This window comes from Amia ocellicauda, chromosome 14 (assembly GCF_036373705.1).
Source record: "Amia ocellicauda isolate fAmiCal2 chromosome 14, fAmiCal2.hap1, whole genome shotgun sequence".
NCBI classification, from domain to species: Eukaryota; Metazoa; Chordata; class Actinopteri; order Amiiformes; family Amiidae; genus Amia; species Amia ocellicauda.
The window spans coordinates 7,932,322-7,948,065 of record NC_089863.1 but is presented as its reverse complement, the minus strand read 5'-3'; the positions used below and the strand labels follow the sequence as shown (position 1 = coordinate 7,948,065).

General features: G+C 41.2%; 1 protein-coding gene across 1 annotated transcript in view; it reads right to left on the bottom strand.

Moving 5' to 3' along the window:
* The window catches only part of chrnb1 (cholinergic receptor, nicotinic, beta 1 (muscle)), a 34,653-nt gene extending 24,399 nt beyond the window's left edge, over positions 1-10,254 (bottom strand). The window contains exons 1-2 of the mRNA XM_066722757.1: positions 10,122-10,254; positions 6,269-6,402 (exon numbers count right to left, since the gene is read on the bottom strand). Coding sequence (XP_066578854.1) covers positions 6,269-6,402; positions 10,122-10,191 — 204 coding nt within the window. The 5' untranslated portion in view covers positions 10,192-10,254. The remainder of the gene's footprint in view (positions 1-6,268; positions 6,403-10,121) is intronic.
* Between the last annotated feature and the right edge of the window lie 5,490 nt (positions 10,255-15,744).

Here is a 15,744-nt window from a genome sequence, read left to right as displayed (position 1 = left end):
GTCTCCTTCCCTGCTTATTTATCACTTTTAGAGAAAGCTCGCCTTTGTTTATCCCCTTCTAGGTACGGCGTTCTCAGTTCTGCTTGAATATTCAGACAGTGTTCACTTTTATTCCTGTGCACTTTGAGCAGCGTAATGAACATTTTATGTTGATTTAAGATCTCATGTGTAGTTTAATTTGCACAATGCTGAATTATTTATCATTAAGGCGATTACCCCAGGGTGCATGAAACAGAGCTACAGCTCCTGGGACTTGAGTGGATTCATCAGGTCCCTAAATTAGTCATTTGGGTATTAGAAAGGGAGCACAGTATATCCGTATGCAAACTCGGAGATCTCCTGATTCTGGCTTTGCTTTTAACCCAGTTTAAATCTCAACAGGGTGTTGTCCAGGCAGTCTGCCGACTGGGGAGACGTGACATGGGATAAGTGGGGCTATTTTCTTTATGTTTCTGTTGCAGCTTTGAGGGGGGAATTAACTAATTAACTAATTCTATTTTTCACAGGAACACGTTTCTAACATGTATTGGTATCGCATTAAACACACTCCACCCAGCAAACGTTTGCTGTTTGAGGATATTAAATGGGCAGGGCAAATTTCAAATGATTGTGGGCATGGAAATGTGCAATGGACTTTTATCTTCATGTATCAATCAAGCTGATGGCCTGATGATCACTGTAACAGGAGGGTTACAGGAAAGAGGATTCTGGTTGTGTACAGTGTGGACAACTGTCACTCCTTCTTCCTCCAATTACAACCTATAACATTTGCATCATGAAAGAAGTAACCCTTTCAATGTACAGACAAGTTACAAATTAAAGGAAAAAACAACAAGTGTCTCAGCTTCAATGCTCTTGGCATGGATTCTACGAGTCTCTGGACTCTACTGGAGGGATGGAACACCATTCTTACAAATTATATTCCCTCATTTGGGGTTTTGATGATGGTGGTGGAGAGCGCTGTCTAACACGTTCATAGGTGTTCAATTGGGTTGAGATCTGGTGACTGCAAAGGCCATAGCATATGATTCACATCATTTTCATACTCATCACACCATTCAGTGACCCTCGTGCTCTGTGGATGGGGGCACTGTCATCCTGGAAGAGACCACTCCCATTAGGATAGAAATGTGTCACCATAGGATAAAGGTGATCACTCAGAATAACTGTGTAAAGATTTGCAGTGGCCCTTCCCTCTAAGGGGACAAGTGGACCCAAACCATGCCAGGAAAATGCCCCCTGCAGCATAACAGAGCCTCCGGACCCCCTCACTGTAGGGGTCAAGCAGTCAGGCCTGTACTTGGTGTCGCCACACATGCACTCGCTCACTTGTCCAGAATATGGTGAAGGATGACTCATCTGACCAAATCACTTTTTTCCACATCTCTGTAGACCAGCGCCTATGGTTTTTGCACCACTGAACTCCCAAATGTGAATTTGTCTTTGTAATATGGGGTTTATGCACTGCAGCCCAACTATAATATCCTCTCTGTGCAGTTCTGGATGGACTGTTCTTGCTGACACAGTCTGATCACGTCCTGCATTGACATTCTCAGTCACCTGGGAAAGAGTTGCTCTTCTGTTTTTCCATATCGCAGTAATGCAGTAGTGTCACGGTCATCGAATTGCGCTTTAGACCACAATTTCCAACCCTATTTACTGATGTCTTTCCCTTAGGTCTAAATGCAGATGTAACTTTAGTCACTGTTCCTATTGAAACACTAGCCAGTTGAGCGTCTTTGTGACTGAAGCTCCTGTCATTCGTACCCCAATAATGACCCCTCTTGCAAAATCACTTTGATCCTTTCCTTTTGCCATCTTGATCCAACATCCTGTGACATTTTTTTACATGCCATGGAGCATGATAGGATGTTAATTGCTTAATTGTATCATGCAGTACACCTGTTTGGAGGCATCTGCATTTGTTATGTTCCTCCACTCATTTATTTAGGTTTTTCCTTTAATTTGTCACCCATCTGTATTTTGACAGTCTATGAATCTATACCTGCTAGGTCTGTAGCTTTCATTTATCATTGCTGTTATTCGTTTTAATTTATTTTACTTAGAGAACATTCTCGTTTCACAACAGTATGGTGCTTAAACAAGTGCTTAGGTAACTCCTTGTTAGATAAGAACAAGGTCACTGAGACTGAGAAATGTAAAATGAGAAACTGTGCCAAATCAGATTCAATATCCACATGAAATTACCATATGAAGTCTGCAAGTCTCTCTGGTTTGAGAGCAAGGTGTCCATTCAGTTCTAAAGTGTCCGTTGAGGTAAGGGCAGTTTTGATGTGACAATATGCCTTGCTCTTCCTGAGAGGTGCTACACAGTGTACTGTTTGGCCATGCTATTTCACCTGTGGAGGACCCAAAGGAGACCTTGTCGCAGGTCCTTCACAAGTTTCTGTTGCTGTTGCTGTTGCTGTTGCTGTTGCTGTTGCTGTTGCATATGACTTTTGACAGTAGGTGAGTTTGGCTGTTCCTCACCCAGTTGTATTCCTCCTACACAGCTGTTTCTGTTTCACTTAATGTTTGTGTTTCAACCTACATATTGAATTGATGATCATTAGCACCTGTTTGGTATAATTGTTTAATCATACACCTGACTATATGCCTACAAAATCCCTGACTTTGTGCAAAGGCAAAGGGTGGTCACACCAAATATGGATTTGATGTAGATTTTTCTTCTGTTCACTCACTTTGCATTTAGTTCATTGATAAATATAATCTATTAACACGTCTATTTCTGAAAGCATTCTTACTTTACAGCATTGTTTCACACCTGCCTAAAACTTGTGCACAGTACTGTATGTAATGTACAGTGAGGGAAAAAAGTATTTGATCCCCTGCTGATTTTGTACGTTTGACCACTGACAAAGAAATGATCAGTCTATAATTTTAATGGTAGGTGTATTTTAACAGTGAGAGACAGAATAACAACAAAAAAATCCAGAAAAACGCATTTCAAAAAAGTTATAAATTGATTTGCATGTTAATGAGTGAAATAAGTATTTGACCCCTTCGACTTAGTACTTGGTGGCAAAACCCTTGTTGGCAATCTTCTTGAGCCACTCCTTTGTTGCCTTGGTTGTGTGTTTTGGGTCATTGTCATGCTGGAATACCCATCCACGACCCATTTTCAATGCCCTGGCTGAGGGAAGGAGGTTCTCACCCAAGATTTGACGGTACATGGCCCCTCGACGGGCCTGTACATGTGCTTTCTTGAGCAGGGGGACCTTGCGGGCGCTGCAGGATTTCAGTCCTTCACGGCGTAGTGTGTTACCAATTGTTTTCTTGGTGACTATGGTCCCAGCTGCCTTGAGATCATTAACAAGATCCTCCCGTGTAGTTCTGGGCTGATTCCTCACCGTTCTCATGATCATTGAAACTCCACGAGGTGAGCTCTTGCATGGAGCCCCAGACTGAGGGAGACGGACAGTTATTTTGTGTTTCTTTCATTTGCGAATAATCGCACCAACTGTTGTCGCCTTCTCACCAAGCTGCTTGGCGATGGTTTTGTAGCCCATTCCAGCCTTGTGTAGGTCTACAATCTTTTGTCACTGACATCCTTGGACAGCTCTTTGGTCTTGGCCATGGTGGAGAGTTTGGAATGTGATTGATTGATTGCTTCTGTGGACAGGTGTCTTTTATACAGGTAACGAGCTGAGATTAGGAGCACTCCCTTTAAGAGAGTGCTCCTAATCTCAGCTTGTTACCTGTATAAAAGACACCTGGGAGCCAGAAATCTTGCTGATGGATAGGGGATCAAATACTTATTTCACTCATTAACATGCAAATCAATTTATAACTTTTTTGAAATTCGTTTTTCTGGATTTTTTGTTGTTATTCTGTCTCTCACTGTTAAAATACACCTACCATTAAAATTATAGACTGATCATTTCTTTGTCAGTGGGCAAACGTACAAAATCAGCAGGGGATCAAATACTTTTTTCCCTCACTGTATATAATATATACTGTATACTGCTTAACAAAATGAAAGTTATCATGCTGTGAAAGCTTTTCTGTGTAAGCTATCTATTGTTTCCCCCTGCTGTTTGTCTTTTAGTTAGCATTTTCCTTCCCCCGGTACCTTCAATAAAATCACTAGTATTGTCACTTCTTTCTGTGGTCACACACTTAACACTTCATGGTAGGATCACAATATCATATTCTCATTTGTTGAAATCATTACCTTACACAACTGGTAATATAAAAACCTTGTCATATTTTTGTGTTTACTTCCCAGCAGCAGTCCCCAGCAGGTAGGCTAATTCTATGCATGAGCAAATACCCACTTACAAATCCTGCACACACGTGAGCCTCCCTAGCAGGAGGGGATATACTAATTAAGTTCTAATTAAGCAGGACTCGTCAGTATTGTGTGTACTTGGTATCTGGGTTTGTTTTCTGTTGTATTTAGTGTCTTTATGTGTGTTTATTGAGCCTGCTACCTGTCTATAATTGCATCTGGCCAGTAGAAAGGCTATGCACCTATATGTGCCATTCCTTTGTAATCCGTTGAGGTTTAAAGCCTGAGAAAAGCAGTGCTCCTGTGAAAAAGTTAACATTCCTTTTTGTTGTTGTTGTAATTTTGGTATATTTGGATACTCTGGATACACTCATGATTGCTGGGGGACACTGTAAAAATGTCTGTTGGTCAATGTTCATGGCCGCGATGCCACAATCACTTTAATACAATGATCACAGCAGTTGGAGTATTGTGGTTGTGTACAATCTCTCCCCACCACCATCTTTCTTTCACTCACTTCCTCTGTCCTCCCCCCTAGAGTTGCACAACTGCTACACCTTTAGCTTTCACTTATCGTTATTATTTAGCATTTTATTGTAATTTTTACGTCGTTATGCCCCTTAGACTTCCTAAGCAAACATGCTCTCTGGCATACCATAAGACACGTCTGTAGTGTCTTTCTGTATCCATTTTTTTTCATCTCTGGCATAACTGTGACATTTCTCCACTATCCTGAGTCCTACTTTTCTTTCATTGGCTTCATTTTATTTTACTTGATGGCTTTATCATATTTCCATATAAATCTCCTTCTTAGCATGTATTATATTGATGGACTGATACAATGTACAACACTACCATGCACACCAGCAGAACAGCAGATTCCCTCCAACAAAAACAACAGCAACAAAAAACTTGTGCAAAATTGACTTCCAAGCGTGCCATTGAAAAACATGTGTGTAATAGTGCTGATGATCTACAGAATAGTTAATTTAAAGGGATTTTATATGCTCTGTAGGTACGCTGTAGAGTGTTAACAGGAATCCTAAACTGTCAGACACCCTGCTGAGAAGAGACGTCTTCTGTACTTAGAAGCTATACTTCTGTACTTCTTGCCTGGCAATGTCATAGAACCATCATAAATAATGAAAATTACATAAATACCTTCATTGCACAATCACTTTTTTTTATCAGCCAGATGGGCAATGTCACTTTGGATGACACTTTTTGACTGTGATGTATGCTTTGATAATATAACCAGCTGGTATGCAGACCAAAACCTTTTTGTACTTCATTTAAATATTCAAATTTCTAATACAATACAAATGACAGTAATTAAAGTCAATAAAGTCAATAAGCCTGATTTCTATCATTCAATATTTACTTACTATTTTTTGCAGTATATATTGCTTGATAATGTAATAATCAACAACATGCCAAGAGCCTGTTCTGAGTGAGAAAACAACATCATTGCAGTGTGATTAAACTGTAGCATGACACTATTTTGCTACTAAATTAAACAGAGTCCTAGTTATGCAGAGCGACTTAATTGTAAATGGAGCGTGACTCATTTAATTAGAACATACTCAACACTTCTGGTGTAGATGATCGTTCATTTATATTAATTTGAACATAATGACAGGCATGTTTCATGTCAACTCCACAATTAATCTTGAAATAATTGTAAGCAGTTTAAGTCGTTAGTGTGGCATGGTTTGTAAGATCATTTCATTTTAACATATGAACAAAATTGCTGTTCCATATCACCACTGTTTTGCAATCTTAATCAAATCGGGTTATTAGTTATATCTATACATGACTCAGAAGGCAATTGGGATCACGCAATTTATGGATGAAATCATGGGTCCAATATATGGAGTAGCTTAAAATACAAGATACAAATTATCACAGTTATGTCTTCCTGTGGCTGGTAGATTTCTCAATCTTGTCTCTCTTTTCAATGTTAATAACACAAATCTATAAAAATCACGTTAGAAACATGGCCACCGATCTGCTCACCAGGTCCACGAGAGAAGCCAGGGTCATGCCCACCCTCACGACGACCCTCTCGCCGATGTTCTTCACCGGGAGCACTTTCAGGTTGTAGTTTTTGAACAGAGTCTTCATCAGATTTTGCTCTGCTTCCGAAGCATCTGTGGAGAAACGTCAAGTCCTTATTAAAGGTTATGTCAAGTCCTTATTAAACCACACCACTAGGGTTTCCCGCAGCGCTATGTATTCCTGGCCAAATAAATGCGCAAACGGCAAAATAAAATAGAAAACAACAACAAGAACTACAAAAGAAATACAAAAACAAGCGAACATGCTCCGCTCCCACTCGTCTGCAATGACTTAACAATCCACTAGCACCCCCCCACTCAACAATCCACTAACACCCCCCCACCTGCTCGACTATCCGCTAGCACCCCCACTATTGGACTATCCGCTAGCACCCCTCCGCTAGACTATCCTCTAGCACCCCCCCACTAGACAATCTGTTAGCACCCCCTCCGTTCGACAATCCACAAGCACCCCCTCCGCTGTACAATCTGCTAGCACCCCCTCCGCTGTACAATCTGCTAGCACCCCCTCCACTCGACAATCTGCTAGCACCCCCTACGCTCGACAATCCGATGGCACCCACCCTACGCTCGACAATCCGCTAGCACCCCCCTCTGCTCGACACTCCACTAGCACTCCCCTTCTTGGCATAACGTCAGCACCCCCACCCCATTTGGGCTGCTATTTGCCATTGAAATCCATCAAGATCCCAATCTGACCCTGGACCTGAGGATAGAAGCTAAGACTCTCTATATGAATTGATGGGAAAATTCACTAATTGAGATTCTCAGTTGCCTTTACTCATCTGCCCATGATCTCAGTTACAAGCATCTGAATGTTTAATTGCCTGTTTAAATTGTAATGATCTATTTTTGAAGAAGTGTGACAGGCATAGTCCAAGTCTACTACATTTTGTTTTAAAAGAGAAAACAAATGTTGGGATAAAAATTGCCCCCTATGTATTGTATATACCCACTGTATAATACTCTGCATGTTGGGAGAACAGAGTACAAGGATTTTTATATAACATATTCTACTAACTGCTGAAATTTGTCATTATTGCAGAAATAACATAAATAACATACTCGCGCATAACTATTTCTGTGAAAGTCTAGAAACTTGAACTCACGGCCATCCCCTCATCTCTATTTTGGGAATGTCAAACCACAATTTCCCTATATTTATATTATATTTTGAGGAACAGCTCAGAGCTGACAGCATAAACAATATACATGCTGCTCTTCAGACAAACCAGAAATAATATCAGAGTCCCACGTCATCTACTGCTAGGCAAACCGTGCAGACATGTCAACTGAAAGTCTTGAGTGTGTTAGGAGTTATGACATTGGACACATTCCATGTCTGCCTAGCAACTAAATCTGTAATATGTCCTGCCCCGAAACAGACTTCTGACATGTATAAAACTGTGTGCTGTGGCAGAAATAAACTGAAGACAAACGATCTGGCATTGTGTCGGTGACTTTTTTCTTCCCGAGCTCGTCTCCTGCGGAGGATCTACCATCCTGCACTGACGGCGCTGGGTTATCCTAGTCCAGGGGTTATCCTAGTCCAGGGAACCTAAAGGGTTTACTTCTGGTGAAGTGGTTGTACCTTAACAACAAACAAACTTATAATAATATAAGCATTTTATAAAATAATCTGTACAACTACCTCATATAATCATAATTGGGCCTCCTGAAAGATTTATGCAAGTCTTTACAACTTGCTTTTGTTTTCTATTTTTTCTGAAAAAATCAACAGGGGCAAACTTAACATGGTGGTAAATATTTTACAAATGTGGCATTGGAGGTGCCAATAAGAGGACCCACATGGTGGTAAAAGTTATTTTCGGCTTTGTTTTCCCATCTATCCTCCTTTACAGTTGGCTTTGTCAGTGAGATATCGAAAACAGCTGATTGCAGCCAGGTTCTGAGAAACTGAAACAACTTTGGACAACAGATAATGACAGCACGGTATCCCAACAGGAGTCAACGCGAAAAGTGATCGAGGTGGCCCCTTGTCCTGCTACTTTCCTTCCAAATATGACCCTGAACAGGTGTTTCACAGCTGTGGTGATCAGTAGTAACACTCAGTCAACTTGAGAATAATCTGACGCACACACCCTGTCCCTGAAGGTGGGGGGGGGGTATGATTTCCTATATCAACAGGCAATGTAACTCGCCTATGAAAAGGTTGTATTAAAAGCCTAAGACGGTCCCTTTAGTGGAGGGACATGCAGTGTTGTTGTCTGTTATCAACACATCGGTGGTATTGAGCTGTACAGGGTTACGAGACACTCACCTTTCTCCTTCTGTCTTCTGCTGGCCCTATTGTGTACGGCTCTGACACCGACAGAAGCTGACATTTTGAATTGGGCACAAGAAGCATTGTTTAGGTATTAGGCTATTTAAAAAGATTGATCTAAGCTCCCAATTCAGACAGTGTAAGCCTTCTCCCCCAGACAAAGGGCCTGCCAAAACGCAATGGAATGAGAGACGAGTTAGGTAAAAAAAAGTAGCTGACAGAGACATTTTGTCCCCCTCGAATATGAATAATGAATCTGTCATGAATGAATCATGAATTTTAGGCTTCATTTCCATGACTGCTCAATAATGAGCAGTGGAGAAATATAAATATGAAACGCGGAAAAGCCCCCAGAAAGCAGCTACACGTGTGCCTATTTTAAATGCATTTAAATGTGGCTTTTAAAAAATGCATCCTTCTCGTCTCCTTCCTCGCAGGTTTGGGAACGGAGCATTTCTTTAATATCTTTCGCAGTCTTTCATATGAAAAGTTAAGGATGCAGAGGTAGTCACACTGCAGTCACCAAGAGAGTACACAACTGGTCTCCGCATGAATTAGCACCGTCATTACACAGTCTATTACACGAGACTGCTAATCGAGTTTGGCCAAGACTTTCATTGTAATCCTAAAGAAGAGACAATTTGATTGATGTGGATTGTATAATTCCCCTCCTCTTTTATTTGTTTCAGGACATCAGTTTATCATTTCCTTCATAATTGTTGGTACTGTGAAAAACAGCTGAAATCCTAAAACTGTACCAATTGGAAAATGGATACACAGCATATGTGAAAAAATCATCATAATAGTAACATCCTACCACCCAATGAAACAAAGAAACAAACAGATAATTAAATTAGGAAAACAATGCAACAGTCATACCAAGGCAATGCCAAAATATATGCATAAAACAGGGAAAACGATAATATGTATGCTCCATATCTCCATATTTATGAGTCCATTCGAAAACTAGCACTATTCAATCTTCTGATAGAAATGTCATATTGAAAATAGTTTTTTGTTTGATCGTTTGATTCTCTGCACGGGCTTTCACAGAACCCGGTGCCAATTGCATTTCGCAGTGACCTTGGTCTATTGATTGATTGTCATCTAGATATATTAAATACGTGCTGCAGCGTGTGTGATAAAGACACGGTAAAGTAAAATAAGTTGTCACTGTGCCTTATTTAGTAAGATTACTGTCAGGGCATTGATTGTTAATGTAGGGAACATATTGAATGCAGCAGTGCTAAATCTAACATTGTTACTGAGTGAGGGACAAGAAAAAAAGCTACTTTGAAACTAATTATGACAGAATCTCTGACTTCTATCTCTTACACTATCTGCTTAATTGAAATTTTAAAACTATAACGTGCTGAACAAAAGTAACAAGTCACCAAACTGAAGGGCAGCAATAATTGTATCTGGTCATACTAGATCTTACTTGTCTCTCTTGATACTTGTCAGTATCTGTCTCTCCCTCCTTTTTGTTGTCTTATTCAACACTTACCAGTATAAACACACAGGCAGCAGGTGACCAGTGCAATCCCCAGTAGGCCCATCATCCTCGTTGGTTTCATCCCAGTCCCAGTTTGAGGAGAATCGGTGCTTGTAAGTGCAGTAAACGACGCGCCCTCCTCCCAACTGTACCAGTCTTTTTCTGTCTGTTGTTAGGCCTGTGAAGGAAATCTGCTGTTGTCACTCACCGACAACTTTGCTGTGGGCCGGGGGCTCAAGTTTCTCACACAGGCCGGCTGGGCTGAAACGCGAGAGGGAAAAGGCTTTTTGTAAACGGTTTTAACCCTGTTCAGAAACCACCTGTTCCCAAGGATTTAGGCTGAAGCTCGCCCAAATGACTGCCATTGCTAGCTCTGAAAACAGACACCATGTTATAACACAAGAGGTTGTGATGGTAGATTCATATGCAACCGGATGTGTTATTTGTTTAGTTTTTAATGATTTGATTCACTGTTGATCTCAGATTTTAAAACACAAATCACAGAGAGAATGAACTGCACTTCCGGGCCTATTTAAATCAGTGGTCTCAAACTCAATTCCTGGAGGGCCGTGTGTATGCTGGTTTTCGTTCCAACCGAGTCCTCAGTTACTTAATTTGTCCAATTAATTTTTCAATTTGACATATTTAAAAAATATATTGCGAGGTATTTTACGGTTGATGATCTAAAAGTGTATTTGATTCATGGTACAGTTGCTTATAAAATATCCCGGGACCTGGATAGGTGTTTAAATGTGTCTAGCTAATTAAACAATTAGACCAATTAAGTAATTGAGGACTTGGAACGAAAACCAGCATACACACGGCCCTTCAGGAATTGAGTTTGAGACCACTGATTTAAAGTTTTGATTTATATAGATACACCAGCCATAACATTTTGACCACTGACAGGTGAAGTGAATAACACTGATAATCTCCTTATCGTGGCACCTGCCAGTGGGTGGGATATATTAGGCAGCAAGTGAACATTTTGTCCTCAAAGTTGATGTGTTAGATGTAGGAAAAATGGGCAAGCGTAAGGATCTGAGCGACTTTGACGAGGGCCAAATTGTGATGGCTAGACGACTGGGTCAGAGCATCTCCAAAACTGCAGCTCTTGTGGGCTGTTTCCAGTCTGCATTGGTCAGTACCTATCAAAAGTGGTCCAAGGAAGGAAAAGCGGTGAACCGGCGACAGGGTCACGGGCGGCCAAGGCTCATTGATGCACGTGGGGAGCGAAGGCTGGCTCGTGTGGTCCGATCCAACAGATGAGCTACTGTAGCTCAAATTGCTGAAAAAGTGAATGCTGGTTCTGATAGAAAGGTGTCAGAACACACAGTGCATCACAGTTTGTTGCGTATGGGGCTGCATAGCTGCAGACCAGTCAGGGTGCCCATGCTGACCCCTGTCCACTGCTGAAAGCACCTACAATGGGCACGTGAGCATCAGAACTGGACCACGGAGCAATGGAAGAATGTGGCCTGGTCTGATGAATCACGAGTTCAAGGTGTTGACTTGGCCTCCAAATTCCCCAAATCTCAATCCAATCGAGCATCTGTGGGATGTGCTGGACAAACAAGTCCGATCCATGGAGGCCCCACCTCACCTCATTCTCTCTGTGATTTGTATTTTTAGTAAAATGCAGTTTAAGATAAGTTATTTATGGGTTAGTGTGGCAGGGAAAGGATTAACAGTCCCTCCGTGCTGGCTCATGAACTGCAGATGATTGGGGTTGATTGATGCTAATTAATCAATCAACCCTAGCCACCTGCTAGAAAAGGAGGCTTCCGTGTCACATACGGGATTAGAGAGAGCAAGCAAGTTTTGTTTGTGCTTGCTGATGTGTTTTGGAGTTTTTGCTTTGTTTCAGTGCAGTCAGTGAACATCCTGTGGATTTTGGTTTGTGTTTTGTGTACCTTTGGTGTCGTGTCTGTTTATTTTGTGTGTTTCTTTACCAAAAGTCTTGTTTTCTGTGAGTCTCCACTCCTGGCTATCCTGCCACAGTTTGATACCTTCATAGTTTTCTGTTTCTTTCCAATAAATGTGTTCATTTGAACTTGAAGGCTGGTAAAACTGCACATTTACCACAAAATATACTTGTTGCTCTCTTGTAGTGAACTAATCTTTGGTTTAGGGTAGTGTATTAGGTGTGGTAGGGTTCAGTGTTCTCCTGGTGACTTGTTACAACTTATGTGCTATTTAATTTGTTGTAGTATCAAGAACTGCTACCTGGCACCCCATAAATAAAACCTATACATACTTGCATACAGCCACAATAATCCTCACACCAAGGAAGGCTGTGCACATATGCCAAGTAAAGCACCAGATTCTTGTAGTGAACTAATCTTTGGTTTAGGGTAGTGTATTAGGTGTGGTAGGTTTCAGTGGAGTGGAGTCCATACCTCGACGGGTCAGGGCTGTTTTGGGGGGTACAGTGACTATAGGAAGTATTAAACTCTCTTGGGATTTTACACATCTTATTGGTTCACAACCTTGGATATTGAACCATTTAAATGTAGTTTTTATATCCTTTACACAACCTACTCCACACTTTCAATTTGGAAAAAAAAGGGGGAACAAGTTTGAAAAACAAGTCAATTAAATAAAAACAACCTGGAAAGTGTTTCTTATGTAAGTATTCACCCCCTTTGTTATGACACTCCTAAATAAGCTCAGGTGCACCCAATTCCTTTCAGAATTCACACAATAAGTTGATCAGAGTCCATTTGTGTGGATAGATTTCAAAGGCATTGCTTATCCCTTGGAGCACAGTTAAGTCAAATATTAAGAAGTGGAAAGTATACGGCACCACCCAGAATCTGCTTTGAGCCAGCTGTCCACCCAAACTGAGCAGGTGGGTAAGAAGGGCATTGGTCAGAGAAGCCACCAAGAGGCCAATGGCAACTCTGAAAGACCTACAGTGCTCTGAGATGGGAGAAACTATCCAAATGTCAACAACAACTCACAACTCTGGCCCGTATGGAAGAGTGGCCCTTGTTTCCCTGGAGAACTTTTATGCAAGCCTCAATTGGCGACCTTTATTCAAGGTCCACTCCGTGATTGCCTGACTACATCCCATGGATGCATAACAAACTGTTACATACAAATCCAAGCGGCGGTTTTCTGAGCTATTAAATCCTGCAATCACTGTGACATTCAGGTCTCTTCGGGGGGTGCATTCCAATTTTCCGACGTGAATACAGTTACAGAAATCTGGCCCATTCCAGTCAGCTGCCAAGGATTATTTAATCATCTGCAACAGCGACTGTAGTTCCAAAAGAAGACATTCTTGCTCGTGCTTTTATTACTTTTCATGTCGACTCCCATCCAGCTTTCCTTTAAGAGTAGAACACACCAGCTGTCCTTGGTTCCTATCAAGGTCTTCTGAATCTTTTAAAATCCTCCTACTGACTTACAAACGACTGCATAATTACCTTTTTAGTTTCTAGTTTCTTGTAGTAACACTGTCAAGTTTTTCTCCATGGATATCTATGGATGGAATAGAATACAAATACTAATTGGAAGTTTTCAGACTCTCTCATCCCCTCCGCTTCTCTTTTCTTTCCACTCCCTCCGTCGCCGTCTGTCCTCAGCTTATTTACCTCGACTGAAAGCTCTGTCATATTTTAGGAAAGCTGTTTTCTTTGCTTCCTCTAACCTTGCCGTCTGTCGGCTCCCAGCAGGCCCCACTCGGAGTGTCAAGCCAATTAGGAGACATTTCAATTTTGTAGCCGGGCTCTCCTAGGGCTCCACGGGGCTGGCAGGCCCCTGTCACACCTGACTGCTGCTCCGTTTGTAAAATGAAAAGCCCGACTGGATTAATGTTTGGAAGGGAAGACAGGTAAAAGCATTCAGTTCTGGGTGAATACCAATCACAGTATAGAGTCAAAACTGGGCAAGCACAGCTGTCGAAATGTAAACAAGTAAAAGTATGAGGCGCCGTAGATAACATATATGTTATACCAGTGATGAAACCAGCTACCTAGTAGTAGAAGGATGGCACAGCCTGCTCATAATTCAGCACTTTATTCAAAATTTTGCCTTCTTTGCCATCTATATACATACCACTAGTAAAGCTACACACTACATGTCACAAAAGACACCTTTTTTACATCTACTGTATTCTTAGTGTTTAGATTTATATTGTTTTCTAAGCAGTAGTTTACAGAGAAGTGTTATTCAGAGTCCGCCCCGCAACTCCATATCAATCACACACACTCATTCTCACGCACACTCAAAACACACACACTCACACACTCAAAATCGCACACACACTCTCACACACACATACACACACACACTCTCTCTCACACATGCTCTCTCACACACACACTCACATACACGCACACTCACTCACATACGCTCTCTCTCACACACACACACACACTTACACACTCTCTCTCTCTCACACACACACACACACACTATGTAACACTTTTTTACAGTCCCTTGTATTTTGTTAGTTGCCATGAATAAAGATATCATTCAAATACCCCAGGGCAGATAATATCAGTTATTTAATGAATATATTTTTCTGAATTATTGTGTTTGTTTGTTCATTTGTGCATTGTTTTTGTATATTGCTTTATATCCTCACAAGGTAAGAGATAGAAAGTGTTAAGTGACTAAGTGTTAAGATTGATAGAAAACAGAAACTGTACCATTAGCCCGTAGTAGATGCTGTATACATGGTTTTATTATGGCAGGAAGATCAATGAGTTAACAAATGTGATTAAAAACCCAACAATAAAACACATATTAAGGAAGGCTTTTTCAGATCCATCCAGGTTTCACACAGTAGTGACATTTTGCACAATGTGCTGATTCATGCGTTTGCGAGTAGCAGGTGTTATATTATTATTTCTCATAATAACGAGCTGACTGATGCAAAATACCTTAATTCTACATGTGGACAAATCCAATTATGTAAAATAAAACTGTCAATAAATGTTAAATAAATCTGCAGAGCCCGAGGAAGCTCAATTTATTATATCAGCCTGCTGCTGTGCTCCAAAAATACTCAAACAGGGGACAGCCATTCTGGGCTCGGTTGTGTGTCGTGTTATCTTTACCGGTAACACTAATGAAGACAGATACGGTGGCGTCCGCTCTTGGTATTACATCGGCTGTGTTCTTCACGGGCCCTGTTGTGAGGCCGAATGATGACAGAGGCCTGCACTGTCGAGACAGACTCCGGCGTCTCTGCTCGCCTGGAATCTAGCCGTGGAAAACTGCCCCGGTCAGCTGGATTTCGTGTCAAGGCCGTGAGCTGAACAGAGATACAGAAACACAAAGCTGTCTGGTCAACAACCGGGCTTCCATTTATTGTGGGAAAGCAATTTAGGAGGTCAAGACAAAGTGCTGCACAATGATGGAAATAAACCACAACTTGTTTTTCTTTCCCCCTGTAGGATAAGATAAATTATTACTCCAGGGTTTACTGTGGTAGGTCTGGTGTACAAAATGCTAACACATAGGATTCTGCTAAATGCTTCTCCTAAGATAAATTAATCTGGTGCTTTACTTGGCATATGTGCACAGCCTTCCTTGGTGTGAGGATTATTGTGGCTGTATGCAAGTATGTATAGGTTTTATTTATGGGGTGCCAGGTAGCAGTTCTTGATACTACAACAAATTA